The sequence below is a fragment of the Jaculus jaculus genome, chromosome 17, assembly GCF_020740685.1.
Source record: "Jaculus jaculus isolate mJacJac1 chromosome 17, mJacJac1.mat.Y.cur, whole genome shotgun sequence".
Lineage (NCBI taxonomy): Eukaryota > Metazoa > Chordata > Mammalia > Rodentia > Dipodidae > Jaculus > Jaculus jaculus.
The window spans coordinates 65,118,497-65,134,746 of NC_059118.1; the positions used below are offsets into that span (position 1 = coordinate 65,118,497).

Sequence of the window (16,250 nt, forward strand, 5' to 3'; positions counted from 1 at the left end):
CGACTGTTAAGTCAATTACCCAAAATGACATGAAACTCTGATCCAACTGTGAAATGCTACCAAAACAACGAAATCCCACTCATTTTCTTCCTTAAAACGACATTTCTGTTTGGCACCATTAACAAAACATCCAGCCAGTCTCCCCGGACAAGTCAGCCCAGTACCCACAGTCTAAGAGCACTCGGCATGCTGAAGCTAAAGAATCTGCTAAACGCAGCTCTGCTGCAAACCACCCGTGTCGAGAAGTCCTACAGCCCCTCCTGAGGCCGCTCTTTCAAACAGGAAGTGCATGCCAAACGCCATCTTCACGCTGCACCTGGTGACCAACCACAGTCATTGGCTAAAATGCTCATTTTCATGGTCCTAGAACTACCAAAAACATAAAATAAAACTAGACTCTTTACTCCAAATTATAAAAATAGTGCCAAGAAATCAACTTTTAAGACAACACAAAATTTAAGAATAAAGTGGCATGTGTATCTGGAATGGAGTTTGTTTGCAATGGCTGGAGGTCCTAGTACGTCCATTCTCTCTGTGTCTCTTCTCTCTGCCTCTCTGTTTGCAAATAAATAAATATCATGCCAGGCATGATGGCACACACCTTTCATCCCACCACTCAGGAGGCTGAGGTGGGAGGATGGCTATGAGTTCAAGGCCAGCCTGGGACTACAGAAGTGAATTCCAGCCTGGGCTACAGTGAGACCCTACTATGGAAAAACCAAAATAATAATAATGGTGACGATAATGTAAATCACTTTTCTAGAAGAGCTGATGTGAGGCATGCTACACTGAAATGCTGAGACAGTAAACAAACCCTCAACCCTGACCAACAGGAGAGGAGCACTCAGCGCAGAAAAGACCTTGTGATGGAGAAAACAGTTTGTGTCACCTCAGATTGTCAGCATCAATGGGCAGAAGATACAAGAAGCAGCAATCCAAGGATTTAAAGCTTACTTACTTCCATTCTCTCATTCAACAAAGGTTGACTGTCTAAGAGGCACTATGCTTACAGTGACAAAATAGACATGATCCTCTCCTCACAAAACTTTCTGGTGAAAGAAATCAACATTAAAGCAACATAACAAGTAAACAGATTCAAAATTAAACATTTTGTGTCAAGCTTTAACAAAAAATAAAATTACGTGAATAAAGCCAGAAGGTTATAAAGGAGGGACTATTGGGCAACATGTCTAACAAGAACTATCTCCAGGAACTGCCAAAATGGCAGCTCTACACAAAGACTGTGAGGACATGCGGCCTGGGAGGTGCCAGCCTTGCTACTGACCACGGATGTCCTGTTTACTCCTGTGGCCAAGGATAACTGTTTCAAAATACTTACGTAATTCTCCTCATTTTGCCCTTAGAAGCATTTAAACACACTCCTAGTTTCCATGGCATAGTATTCTGCATTGCAAAGTTCCATGTTTATTTTCAAATAAATATCAGTATTCTTTACCAAGTCTATTATTAAAAGGTTGACATCAATAACCTATCATTATGAACATATGCAATTTTAAATTATATAAAGAGTTAGAAAATAAATAAGGTGTTATAAGAACTAATAAAGTCATGATGGTGTAATTTAAATTGAAGGCAGGGAGCACATCACTCAAGAAGTGACACTTAAGCTGAGTGGTCACTCATCAGGTGAAGACAGAGGGAGAACAATGATGTTTCCAGGGAGAGGCCCTTATGGACAAATATCTTTTAGTGCAAAAAGCTGGGTTTCTGTGTATATATAGCAGATTTTGGCTAATAAATAATAAACACATAACACAAAACATCTTAAGTAGCAAAGACAACCTTAAATTATGCAGCAATAAATTCTAAATAAAATCTTCACAAAGCTGAAGCAGAGAATTTCTTTCATTTTTGGGTGCTGTAAGCAAGTGCCTTCTCTCCAAACCCCAGATCATGTTTAACCTTTTTCCACTTCCTCTGAGGACATACTTCCTTTAGTTAGGATCCACATGGCTCCCTAATACGCCATGTAACAAACTCTCACCTTCACTACCACCATGCCTTCCCACCGCGATGGACTAATACCCTCAAATAATGAGCCACAGTTGATCCTTCTCCGAAGTTGCTCCCTTCGGGTATTTTATCACAGTGACAAGAAAACTGATGTAGGCATCACATCACAACATGCTGAGCTACCAGTAACAATTCCAAACTTGCTCTGCATGGCCAAGGCTGGACTCCCCATGGTTCTCGGCCCTTCCCTCTCCCACCTCTCCACAGAGCTGCAAAATGGCTACTAAACTCTAGGACATAGTCAGACAAGTACCAAGTCAAGAAGAGACGGCGTAACCCAGCCCTTTGTGGTAACTAGCCAACATTTAACAGAAAACACCTTCCAGCCAATTCCTACTTGTCCCATTAACTAGATCTGTGTCTTGTGACTATCCCTGGCTATTAAAACCAAGCATTCTGACAAAAATGCTGAACACCATGACTACCAGCATAGACCATTCAACTTCAAGAACTAATGTCCACACAAAGTCAGAATATGCATGACCAGGAAGAAATATGGTTAATAGACTACCAATTAACAGTACCTGAGGAGCTGGAGAAATGGCTTAGTGTTTAAAGCACTTGCCTACAAAGCCTAACAACCCAGGTTCAATTCCCCAGTACCCACATAATGCCAGATGCACAAAAAGGTACATGTATCTGGAGTTTGTCTGCAGCAGCTGGAGGCCCTGGTGCACCCATTCTCTGTCTGTCTCTCTTCTCTATGTCTCTCTCTGCTTGTAATACATTAATGAAAAAGAATTTTAAGTACCTGACAAAGTAACCCAATTATTTTCAAAGGTGAGTTACTTAGAGGTTATGTAATTGATTAATTCATTAGCAATTGATGGTCTTTGATGCTACTATGTGCAAAGCTAGATGCAAAGTGTTGGAGAAACAATGATAATTACATATAGACAGTCCATATTCCAGTGGAATATACAACACAGTATTTAGGGACAATATGAAGCCAGGCATGGTAGTACATGCCTTTAATCCCAGCACTCAGAAGGCAGAGGCAGGTGCATCACTATGAGTCTGAGGCCACCTCGAGACTACATAGTGAATTCTAAGTCAGCCTGAGCTAGAAAGTGAAACCCCTACCTCAAAAAAACTGTATATCACACAAATATACAACTTTAACAAGACTACTGTAGCTTTGTTCTTTTTATAAGAAATAATTCCTCCTTGGCTTATAGACCAGCATATTTATGTTTTTACCCCATACCAATATGCCTATCCATATATTATGGGAACAGTTGTATCCTATAGGTTAAACAGGCAACTCAAACTGAAATAATCATAATGATTTCCCCTGCCAGTTACAAGGGACAATGCAGTGAATGAAAAGCTCTCTTCTTCTGCTTAGGTTCTGAGAACAAACACACAAGAACTGCTGGTGACCACCACAACCAAGAGAAGTTGCAATCACTGGGAGGAAGCTGCCATTGGAGGAGACAACGCAGGGGCAACAAAGCAGGTTCTCTACAGCACGGTCTCGCCGTGCCTCGAACCAACACTCAAGCCCCACGGTACCGCGAACTCTCACAACACAGGAGGCGGCAAAGCCACTGGGGTGGCGAGAATCTGCCTGACTTGGGCTTTTGTGACAACTTCACTTATACTTACTTGAAAAGCACCTCACAATGATAAGGGGCATAAAAGAAAAAAGATTTGTTCCAGTTATAAAGTATAATCAAGTAAGTATACTCAACTGAAACCAGAAGAAGGCTAGGCAGGAAGAAGGAACGTTCTAGCCAGCTGGATTAGCTAGAAAAGCAAAAAGTAGTTTAAAAAAAAAATACTAGAAAGAGGCTGGGAAGATGACTCAGTGGATAAAGGGGCTTGTTTGCAAAGCCTGCAGACCCAGGTTCAATTCCCCAGTGCCATGTAAAGATGCACAAAGTGGCACATGCATATGGAGTTCATTTGCAGCCACAAAAAACCCTGGCATGCCCACACATCCATACTGATTTTCAATATCTATCTCCCTCTCTCTCTTTCTCTCTCTCTCTTTCTCCCCCTCATTCTCTCCTCAGAAATAAATTTTTTTTAAAAAAATCAAAGACTGAAAAGGTACAGGAATGGATGGGCCGGAGAATGCCCAGGGCCACACTCAGGGTCTTACAGACTACTCTGGGAGTTTAGACAGAATCCTGAAAGTGTTTTGGAGGGAATGGTAGCACTGAAATTACTATGAATTACTATGCAATTAATTCATTCACATAAACTTAAAGAATAATGGCCCAGTCCTATAGCAAGAACACACCATGACCCAGGCTATAGTAAGAACACACCATGGTCCAGTCCTATAGCAAGAACACACCACTGTCCAGTCCTACAGCAAGAACACACCACAGTCCAGTCCTACAGCAAGAACACACCACAGTCCAGTCCTACAGCAAGAACACACCACAGTCCAGTCCTACAGCAAGAACACACCACGGTCCAGTCCTACAGCAAGAACACACCACGGTCCAGTCCTATAGCAAGAACACACCACGGTCCAGTCCTACAGCAAGAACACACCACGGTCCAGTCCTACAGCAAGAACACACCACGGTCCAGTCCTACAGCAAGAACACACCACGGTCCAGTCCTGTAACAAGAACACACCACGGTCCAGTCCTACAGCAAGAACATACCACAGTCCAGTCCTACAGCAAGAACACACCACGGTCCAGTCCTACAGCAAGAACATACCACAGTCCAGTCCTACAGCAAGAACACACCACGGTCCAGTCCTACAGCAAGAACACACCACGGTCCAGTCCTACAGCAAGAACACACCACGGTCCAGTCCTACAGCAAGAACACACCACGGTCCAGTCCTGTAACAAGAACACACCACGGTCCAGTCCTACAGCAAGAACACACCACAGTCCAGTCCTACAGCAAGAACACACCACGGTCCAGTCCTACAGCAAGAACACACCACGGTCCAGTCCTACAGCAAGAACACACCACGGTCCAGTCCTACAGCAAGAACACACCACGGTCCAGTCCTACAGCAAGAACACACCACGGTCCAGTCCTACAGCAAGAACACACCACGGTCCAGTCCTACAGCAAGAACACACCACGGTCCAGTCCTACAGCAAGAACACACCACGGTCCAGTCCTGTAACAAGAACACACCACGGTCCAGTCCTATAGCAAGAACACACCACGGTCCAGTCCTATAACAAGAACACACCATGGTCCAGTCTTATAGCAAGAACACACCATGTTCCAGTCCTATAACAAGAACTCATCATAGACCAGTCTTATAGCAGGAACACACCATAGATGAGTCCTATATCAAGAACATACCATGAGCCAGCCCTATAGCAAGTGCTTTTTTGATGTTTTTAATTTTGTTTTTGAGAGAGTGAGATACAGAACTGATATGCCAGGGCCTTAGCCATTGCAAACGAAATCCAAATGCATGTGCCATCTTGTATGCATGTGCCAACTTGTGTGCATGCGTCATCTTGTACCACTGGCTCACATGGTTTCTGGGGAGTTGAACCTGGGTCCTTTGGCTTTGCAGGCAAGAACTTTAACCGCTAAGCAAGCTCTCCACCCACCCCATTTTTTTTTTCCACTTAGTTCTCAAGAGCAAAACAAATGATGCTCATCAACACTACAACTAGGTACCCACAGAACTTCCAGGAAGATTCATAGCACAAGACTTACTACATTTTGGTGTTAAGGAGATGGCTCAGTGGTTAAAGGTGCTTATTGTGACTGCAGTTCAAATCCCCAGCACCCACATCAGGCCAAAATGTAAAGTGGTACATTTGTCTATACTCCTAGCTTGCCTATGGCAATGAGAGGTAGAGTAGGAAGAATGCCAACACTTGAAAGTAGCTAGTTTACCTTCCAAGAGGCAAATAAGAGACTGTCTCAAAACAAGGTGGAAGGAAAGAGCCAACACCCTAACATTGTCTTCTGACCTCCATACATACATATACCACCCCCACACACACACTAAAGTTTTTTTTTTTTTAATTTATTTTATTTGAGAGCGACAGACACAGAGAGAAAGACAGATAGAGGGAGAGAGAGAGAATGGGCGCGCCAGGGCTTCCAGCCACTGCAAACGAACTCCAGACGCGTGCGCCCCCTTGTGCATCTGGCTAACGTGGGACCTGGGGAACCGAGCCTCGAACCGGGGTCCTTAGGCTTCACAGGCAAGCGCTTAACCGCTAAGCCATCTCTCCAGCCCCACACTAAAGTTTTTAAACAGTGGCTCTGGGTAATCTAGTGGACCCCATACAAGTCCTGAAATGACAGAACAGGAACAGTTTGTTTAGATGCTGTAAAAAGGGAGGACTTGGACTGGAGAAATGGCTTAGTAGTTAAGGCGTTTGCCTGCAAAGCCAAAGGACCCAGGTTCAATACCCCAGCACACACATTGCCAGATGCACAAGGAAACACATGTGTCTGGAGTTCGTTTGCAGTAGCTGGAGGCCCTGGCATGCCCATTCTCTCCCTCCCTCTCTCTCTCTGTCAAATAAATAAATCATGAGCTGGAGAGATGGCTTAGTGGTTAAGCTCTTGCCTGTGAAGCCTAAGAACCCAGGTTCACGGCTCGATTCACCAGGACCCACGTTAGCCAGATGCACAAGGGGGCACACACATCTGGAGTTTGTTTGCAGCGGCTGGAGGCCCTGGCGTGCCCATTCTCTCTCTATCTGCCTTTCTGTCTCTGTCTGTCGCTCTCAAATAAATAAATAAAAAACTTTTAAATTTTTTAAAAATAAACAAATCTTTTAAAAGGACTGTCTAAGCCTGGTGGCATAGGCCTGTAATCCCAGCTATGATGGAAGCTGAGACAGGAGAATCATATGTTCCAGGTCAGCTGGGATAACTCTGGGCCCTGTCTCAAAATAAACTTAAAAAAAAAAAAAAAAAAAAAAAACCAAACACACATTGCCGGGCATGGTGGCACATGCACTTAATCCCAGCACTCAGGAGGAAGAGGCAGGAGGACTGCCATGAGTTTGAGGCCACCATGAGACTACAAAGTGAATTCCAAGTCAGCCCGTGCTAGAGCAAGACCCTACCTTGAAGAAAAAAAAAAAAAAAAACAACTGGGAATAAAGCTCAGCCTGTACACACTGGAGCAGCTGCATAAGCACAAAGCCCTGGGTTCAATCCCCAGGCTGCCCAAAAGCACACAAGCAGAAAATGAGACCTGTACCAGGCGAAACACTGGAGCTGCTCAGGCCAAGGCATTGTTGCAGAGCACCTTGATACTGGAGACATAACCATGTCTGTCACAGTTGGGATTTGAATGCCCCCCAAAGACCCATGTGCTAAAAGGCTTGGTCCCAGGCTGGGTGTTACTGGGAGGTAATCAAAACACTAAGTCCAGGGCATAGTGGGAGGTTTTAGGTCACTGGAATGTATCCCCAAAAAGGATTATGGTATGTCAGTCTCCTTTCTGTCTTTTTCATATCCCATCCAAGAAGTAAGCCGCTTTGTTTTTCCATGTGCTTATACCAGATATGCCTCCATACCCCTAAAGCAAAGGAGTAATTTGATCATGGCCTGAAATGTCCAAAATGGTGAAGTAAATCATTCCTCTTTATATGTGGGTTGTCTCACATATAGAGTAACAATGGAAAGTTGACTAGCACAATATCCTTTTTTTATATATATAAAATGTTTTGAGGGCTGGAGAGATGGCTTAGCGGTTCCCCGGTTCGAGGCTCGGTTCCCCAGGTCCCACGTTAGCCAGATGCACAAGGGGGCGCACGCGTCTGGAGTTCGTTTGCAGAGGCTGGAGGCCCTGGCACGCCCATTCTCTCTCTTCCCCTCTATCTGTCTTTCTCTCTGTGTCTGTCGCTCTCAAATATATAAATAAATAATTTGAAAAAAAAAGTTTTTGAGGGCTGGAGAGATGGCTTAGCGTTTAAGCACTTGCCTGTGAAGCCTAAGGACACGGGTTCAAGGCTCGATTCCCCAGGACCCACGTTAGCCAGATGCACAAAGGGGCGCACGTGTCTGGAGTTCATTTGCAGTGGCTGGAGGCCCTGGCGCGCCCATTCTCTGCCTCCCCCTCCCTCTCTCCCTCCCTCCCTCTCTCTCTCTCTCTCCCCCCCCCCTTCCTCTCTCTGTCGCTCTCAAATAAATAAATATAGTTTTAAAAAATGTTTTGAGACTCAGTGTGAAAGACAGGAAGCCTAAAAGGATTTTTATAACGCACTTTATCTTCAATTCCTTTAAATGCCAAGGCATAATGACTAGTGGTGTACTTGGATACAAGGACATCAAGTTACAAGTGTAAGGTCAGAAAGGCGTTTCAAGCCCTTAAAGCTCCTGAAAATACAAAGTGCTTCTGAATAGAGCAAATGCTGTTTCAAAATCAGATATACCAAGGCAGATGACAACACATGTTATGCAATCTAACGCTCATTTATGAAATTACTCTTGGCTGGCTGTGTTTGCGCGAAGAAACGAGGTGGCTCGTTCCATGTCGATGATATGAAAGTAAGACTCCAAAAACAACATAAGTGCCTTCCAAACACACTAATCAAAACTGGCTTGGGGACGCTTTCATCCAGCCCCACGATCAAGGACAAGCACGAGGAGCCTCACCACTTTTTACAAGACAATTCCCAAGTGTTTAAAGTCGTGGAAGAAAGTTGGCAGCCTCGTGCTTCGGGTGTGAAATGATCCCTAGGACGTCCTTAAAGCCCTGAAGGTAACTCCAAATTATCGTGACGGCGATAGCCTAGACTTCTCGTCTTTTTTTAAAATGCATTTAGCCGGGCTGCAAAACTCTGAGCTCTGAACTCGGGAGCGGAGCGTGACGACGGCCGCGGGGGAGCGAGCCTGGGGCGGGGGGCGGCGGGTCTGCAAAGCACACGCGAACTCGGGACTGCAGGCCCAGCCCGGAAGTGGGAAAAGTCAGGGCGCACCGCGCAGACACCCAGGCCCAGCGGGGCCGGCACTCACCCAGCGCCAGCCGGGGAACCCGGGCGCGCGGCGGCACGTCCAAAGCGAGAGGCGCGGCGTGCTCGCGGGCCTGCGCGCCGGGAGGACCCTCGGCTCCTCAGGCCCCGCGCGCGCCGGGCGCCGCCATCTTGACGGACGGCGGCCCGGCACCGGAGGCCCCGCCCCCCGGGGCGCCCCGCGCGACGCCTGAGCCGCGGGAAGACACGGCTCGTCCGCTGCGCAGCCCCTGACGCAGCGACCTCCACCCGAGGCTCTGCGCCGAAACCCCGGCCCGCCCACCCGGGACGGTCAAAGTGAAATCGCCCTCGGAAGCGCTGCGCGGCCCTTCAGGCGGCGCCGTGGACAGCCATGGCGTCGGGGGCGGGGCGTCGGCGCGCCCTGGTAACCCTGGCAACGCGGCCTCGGGCAGGTGCAGGAGGCGCGGCGCCGGGAGACGCCCCCGGCTCGAGCACGCCCCCTCGTTCCGAGCCGCCCCCCTTCCTCCCCCGAGCGTGCCTCGGGCCCAAGGCCGTCGTGCCCGGAGCGCGGCGCGGCGCTCGCTGCCCGTGGCTGTCCGCCGCCGTGCCTGCGCCCGCCTCCCCGCGGGCAGGGCCGGCTCGCGCGCGCGCCTGGGCTTTCCGGCGTGGTTGGTTGCATTTTATTTTTTTTTTTTTTTTGCCTCGGTTGAAATCTGAGTTCAGCTAAACTTGGGCCCTCCCCGGAGAGGACCCGTTCGGTCGTGCCGGTGGCCCGTGTGTGTTCGGTTTTAGTTTTTGTTTTCCTTTCCAACATGGCAGCCTCCAGCCGCGCGCAAGTCTTAGACCTGTACCGGGCGATGCTGAGAGAGAGCAAGCATTTCAGCGCCTACAACTACAGGTGACCCCGGCGGGAACCGGGAGGGTCCCCAGGGGGCGGCGACAGTGACGGCCCGTGCGGCGGGGCAGCGGCCCGGGGATGCCCTTCGGGAGACCCCGCAGAGGCTCAAGTCCGCGGCGTGCTCCGCCGTGGCTGGCAGCGTCGTGTGTCTGCGGTACCCCGGTTGCACGGAGAAGTGCAAGGGGCTAAGAGTTAGGGCCCGCGTGTGGCAAAGATCGCACTTGCTTTGAGAATACAGTGGAAGTGACCGTGAGCACTTGGCCGTGAAGCTGAAGGCTCGCTTCTGCGCCTGTTCTGTTGTGTTTCAAGAATCAGGTCTCATCTAATTGGGGAATGGAGGACAAGGGGTGCATAAACAGGTATGATAAAGGAATAGGAGTTGCACATGCTTCCGGGAACTGAAAAGTTAGCTTGTCCTGGATCATCAGAGCGAGACATCCCCTCTGGCACCTTTTATTGCAGGAAAATGAGAGTATAAATTCTTACTTTATTCCGAGTTTTTTTAATGTTTTATTAATTTATTTGCAAGCAGAGTGGAGGGGGGCGCCAGGGCCTCTAGCCACTGCAAACCAACCCCAAAGGCATGTGCTAGTTTGTGCTTCTGGCTTACGTGGGTACTGGGGAATAGAACCCAGGCTGTTACACTTTACATGCAAGCACCTTAACCACTGACCCATCTCTCTAGCCTCCGAAGTTATTTTTAAGTTTAAGTTTAAAAAAAATAAAACACAATAGTCATAGATCTTAATGAGGTACCGTGTGATGCATGCACCAAGTTGTAATTCCTTCATCCAATAAAGTCTTAGAATCCAGCCCTCTCTCTATCTGTCCCATTACCTTATTTGCTTGCCTGTCTTTTATACTCACTTGTTAAGCTCTCGACCTCCGAGCCACTGCTTTCATAGGTTCTGCTTCCTTGTAACTTCTGGCCCATTATTTCTGTACATATCTTACAGATCTCTTTCAGATCCAGTGTCCTACTACTGAGCTGAATCTTGCGTGTGAGCCATAGCCCTGAGACCAAGAATCTGATGAGACTAGCTCATCTTTTTTCTCTAATGGGATTCTTTAAAATGATTTTCCAGGTGCTCCAACGATTGAACAGGCTTTGCCTCACTTTTATCACCTCACATAACTAAAAATCAACATTATTTCTTTAGGTGACTGGCTAGGACATGGCCTGGGTGTCCTGGTGTCAGAGGCTCCTCCTAGAAGATCTTTTTCCAAGTACTTCTCTCCCTTCTCTGGGGATTGGGCTGGCAGGCCCTGTGATGAACAGGTCAGGTACAGCCTCTGGTCTGTGGGCTAAAGCACAGAACCTCTCACATGGTGATTCATACTTTTACAAATGTGCGAGGAAAATACTCCTCCCATCACCTTGAGAGAATCTGGATTGTCCTAGTGAGATCCTACCTCCTGGTTAAAAGAAGCATTTACTGAGAGCATGGTTTTACTTGACATCAACTTGGGAGAATAATAGGTATAAACACCCTGTTGGTGAGATTTCTAACAAATAGTACTTAGTACTTATTGATGGAGCAAAAATATGCAAATAAACACATGCAAACTGACCATGTTATCACTGACTTCACTCACCCTGTGGGAGAGGACCCATCTGGAGGCACGTGGTAGGAAAGACAGATGGCAGCCCTTATAAAGTATGTAACCATAGCCCCTCTGAACCTGTTTTCATGTTCATAAGACCAGATCATTGGACTATAACGTTCCATTTCTCAGATTTCATCTGAAGTGACTTAGGAGCCAATAAGGCAAAATTTGTTCAAGAAATTCCAAACCAGGGTTGTTATAAGTTCATTGGTATAGCACTTGCCTGCCATGGCCAAGGCCTAGGGTTCTATCCCCAGCACTGCAAAAAAGTAAATGCCAATAGGAATAAAAGGATCAGGAATTCCGGAAGTATTAGACCATAGACTGCATGTTTTTGGGGGGGGGTTCGCTTCTCAAAAGATGCAGGTACAGAGGACACATGTGCAAATACTACTTTTGTTGGTGGCAGGTATAAAGACACGCTGGCAGTGTGATGTCACTGATGGTGTCTCATGAGAGGAAATGGGTGGGAAGATAGGTGGTAGCATAAAGAACAGGAATGGGCCGAGCTTGGGCCTATTTGTGAAAGCCATGTCATCGTTTGAAGCAGACCACAGAAGTACCCGTTACATAGCTCATCCCGAGTACAGAAGGGACCAAAAGCGTGGTGGTCACTTAGGCTTAGGCTTAGTGGTGGCCAAGGTGGATGAGAGCTGAGACAGACGAGTTTTGAGGTAAGTGGAATTGGCTGTTCTAGTGAGTGGTTGGCGATGTTTGTTTAGAGAGCGAACTGCGCTTGTTAGAAGAGTGTAATCACAGGAAGAAAACTTGCTACAAATGCAGCATCACATACAAAGTACAGAATTTGACACTTAGAGAAGGACAGAGTGTGCCAGGGTGGCCACGGCATAGCTTCTTAGTGCCGCCAAGAAAACTGTTCTATTAGTTACTTTTCTCTTGCTGTGACAGCACAAAAACTGACAAAAGCAGTTTTAGGGAGGGTTTATTTTGGCTCACAGCTTGAGTCCATCATGATGGGGGGGGGAGGCGGAGCAGTAGGAGCAAGGCCATCAGGAAGCAGAGAGATGAATGCTGGTGCCTGACTCACTGTCTCTTCATTCAGCCTGTGACCCCTGTTCATGGGTGGTACAGTCCTCACTCAGCATGGGTCTCTCCTTTCTGAAAACACCCTCGTAGGCACCTAGAGCTGTGTTCATGGTGGTTCTAACTCCAGCCAGGTTAACAGTGAAGATGAACCATGAATGTCAGGTAAATGAGGCTGGAGCCAGTGACATGTGGGAGTGGGAGTCTATTTATAGCCAACTTTTTCTTTATGAGTAGAGGAAACCCAGAATAACAACTAAAAGTGCAACATAGTAGATACAGAAACGAATAACATGCCACGGCCATAGCTGCATGTGCTGTGCTTCTGTGCAACCTGCAGTGCGGCAGATGTGGTCACACCAGCCTTGTCACAGTGCAGTGGGATCACATTGTCACGGCTAGTGTCCCAGACAACAGGAGTTGGGGTTTCATTGTAATTGTTTCGGCCCCTCATTGTACGTGTACTTGGCATTTCTCTGGATCTAAGTGGTAACTTAATCTTCTGCCTTCTCTACACCTGCTCTCATTTATCATCCTCCAACTATCATATGCCTGTTATGTATGCCCGTTCATGTTCATTGATGCTCAGTTACCTGATCAATCTGTTCTCAGAGTGGTTGTGTTTTTAATATTTTTTTTTATTTATTCATCTGACAGAGAAAGAGGGGGACAGAGTGAGAGGGAGAGAATGGACACGCCAGGGTCTCCAGCCACTGCAAACGAACTCCAGACGTGTATGCCCCCTTGTGCATCTGGCTAACGTGGGTCCTTTGGCCTTGCAGGCAAATGCCTTAACCGCTAAGCCATCCCTCCAGCCTGTTACTGTGGTTTTTTGGTTTTTTGGTTTGTTTTTTTCTTTTTTCCTTTTATTTTATTTTATTTTATTTATTTTTTTTTTTTTTTGGTTTTTCAAGGTAGGGTCTCACTCTGGTCCAGGCTGACCTGGAATTAACTCTGTCATCTCAGGGTGGCCTTGAACTCATGGCAATCCTCCTACCTCTGCCTCCCGAGTGCTAGGATTAAAGGTGTGCGCCACCACGCCCGGCTAGTGTGATTGTGTTTTTAATAAGCAGCAACTACTTACACCCAGCTTCATTAATGCCTTACCCTTATATTTATTATTTTGTCTCTGTGGTGGGTAATTTTCCAAATGGGTTTCTTGCCCTCCCTTTAGCTTAGTTTATTCATTTACTTACATGACCTATTCCCTGTAGTTGCATCTTTCTAGAGCACACTCATCGAATGACTTTATATATTCAATGTTTTCCCTAATTACCTCTTCCCCATATCAAATTCCAAAGAATCATACTGTTTTAACCAAAAACCACATTTATGGACAGAAGCATTTCACCTGCAATCCCGTTTGCCTTGAGCAGTAAGCAAAAAGCTACGGGTATTTCCTTGCAGCAAGATTGAAGGGCGGCTGTTGATGCCCTGCCCTCGCCCTTAGCACTCACTTTGCTATGAGGATTTAAACTACAGTGCCACTTTGTCATCTGCTGTTGTGGACCAGGAAGAATACCCATGGCCACTGGGTAATTTCTGTGAGAAGAAAGATCAGTTGTTTTCCTACCTTACAGACCGCACAAAGAGCAAAAGAAATGGAATCTAAGCCCAAAATGGCAGCCTATTTCCTTCCTTGCTTCATATGCACCAATGGCTTTTGAATAAAATAATAGCTCACATCCCAGCTTTATCCTGCCCTCTCTTATTTCTGCTTTTCAGGCATAACAAAAATCCTTGAGTTTTCTTTGTAGTGTCCTATGACATGAGGAAAATGTAGCTGTGGGTGCTCCTCTGCACTCCTGACATAAAAAGTCCCAAATCCTTTCCTACATAGACCTACCATCCCGTTGCCCTGTCCTTGTATCTTGTTCCTGGCCTATTTAGGGATGCTTGTTAGCCAGCCCTTTTCTCAGGATCATCAGGCCATTCTATCCAGGTCTGCCTTCCCTGTCACTTTCCATTCGCCCTGTGCCCTTCTCCCAGAGACATGCAGTTTGTGGTTTGACATCATGTGATGCTCTGAACAGAGCTTTCCTGAGGTCTGATGACAGGCTCTAGTGGGTGTGTGTTCACCACGGGCACCCTCAGCTTGGGTAATTGCTGGGGTGAGAGGGGAAGGAGGATGTGACAGTCTCCCAAATTGGACTTACAGGATCCTGTCCTCATCTTTCAGAACATTCCCCCACTGCTCACCACTTTTCCCCTCGAATGCATCTTGCACAGTAAGAACTGTGTTGAGTCAGTTGAGTGTCAGCAGTGGGCACAGAAGAGCACTGTGTTCTAGGTAGCAGCATACTGTCGCGTAAGATAGAAAGGGTGTGGATGGGCCCGGACACATCTTCCTTCCTTCCTCATCGTGTGTCTGAACTTAGAATGAGCAAACAGAATTTTAAAACAGAATTCAGTTTTCTCAAAGCAAACTTACATTCTTTTTTTTCCAGAAATTCATCTTTTACATGTTTTTAGAAAAAAAAGTCTTTCTGCAAATGATGTCAGCATGACATTTTTGTCACTAGGATTACATGATGTGTGCAGGTAAACAAAGCACTACAAATAATCCTGAAGTCATAGAACAGTTTGCAGGCCACTGTCACTGACCTGAGCAGCAGAAGGGCCCTCATAGGCGGCCCACCCCAGGACACCCCATTCCCACCCCTGGGCTGTGTTTCCTGCTGCTCTGCCTGGGCTCCTTCTGGCACCTTGTGCTCTGTAGCCTGAGGCAGCACACTGCTCTGGGCCTCGGGTTTTCAGTGTTCATATGTGCACCCTGCCACCGTTGATGGGGCTCTCACACTTACCTAGATCTAAAGACAACATGTCCTGGCCCTCTGCGCCAAGCTAGGGTACAACTGCTTCTCACCCACAGTGAGGAGGTGGCCTTGGGACTGAGCCTGTGTCATGGCTGAGCTGACAAGCCACCCTGGACTGCTCTCTCTCCTTTGTCAGCACCCCAACCTCTGAGAGGGTGTGGCAGACATGGCATGCTAGCAGGGTCTTTTCAGAAAAAGTAGACTAAATTCAGGAGCAAGCTATGTTGCAAGTAGTTTCTTAAAAATCATTTCCTAGGATAGTGAATTCCAGGTCAGCCTGAGCTAGACTGAAACCCTACATAAAAAGTAAAACAGATGCACAAGGTTACACTTGTGTTTGTAGTTCCTTTAAAGTGGCTGGAGGGCCTAGCATGCCCATTCTCATTCTCTCTTTGTAATAAATAGATGAGCAAAATAAAGGTCAAAAAAAAACAACGCTGTTAACCTGTGTGGTGGGGCACACCTTTAATCCTAGCACTTGGGAGGCAGAGGTAGGAGGATCATGGTGAGTTCCAGGCAACCCAGAAACCACATAGTGCATTATAGGTCAGCCAGGGCCAGACAGAAACCCTACCTCGAAAACTCAAACAAAACAAAAGAAAAAAAAAAAACTGTTGAGCTGGAGAGTTGGGTCTGTGGTTTAAGGAACTTGCAAAGCCAAAGACCCAGGTTTGATTCCCCAGCACCTACATAAACAGATGCACAAGGTGGCACTTGTGTCTGGAGACCGTTTGTGGTGGCTGGAGGCCCTAGCATGTTCATTCTCATTCCTTTTCTCTCTACCTCTTTCTAATAAATAAATAAGTAAAATAAACATAAAAAAATAATTTCCTGGGGCTAGAGAGATGGCTTAGCAGTTAATGTGTTTGTCTGCAAAGCCAAAGGATCTCGGTTCAATTCCCCAGGACCCACGCAAGCCAGATGCACAAGGTGGCATATGCATCTGGAGTTTTTTTGCAGTGGCTG

At 46.8% G+C, this 16,250-nt stretch overlaps 2 protein-coding genes across 2 annotated transcripts in view; one reads left to right on the forward strand and one right to left on the reverse strand.

Annotated features, from left to right (window-relative positions):
• Fars2 (phenylalanyl-tRNA synthetase 2, mitochondrial) overlaps positions 1–9,034 on the reverse strand; it is a 459,371-nt gene extending 450,337 nt beyond the window's left edge. Inside the window, exon 1 of the mRNA XM_045137011.1 lies at positions 8,962–9,034. The gene's annotated coding sequence lies outside the window, so the exon portion shown is untranslated. The remainder of the gene's footprint in view (positions 1–8,961) is intronic.
• Positions 9,035–9,607: 573 nt separating this feature from the next.
• Lyrm4 (LYR motif containing 4) overlaps positions 9,608–16,250 on the forward strand; it is a 95,462-nt gene continuing 88,819 nt past the window's right edge. Inside the window, exon 1 of the mRNA XM_004666158.3 lies at positions 9,608–9,816. Coding sequence (XP_004666215.1) covers positions 9,731–9,816 — 86 coding nt within the window. The 5' untranslated portion in view covers positions 9,608–9,730. The remainder of the gene's footprint in view (positions 9,817–16,250) is intronic.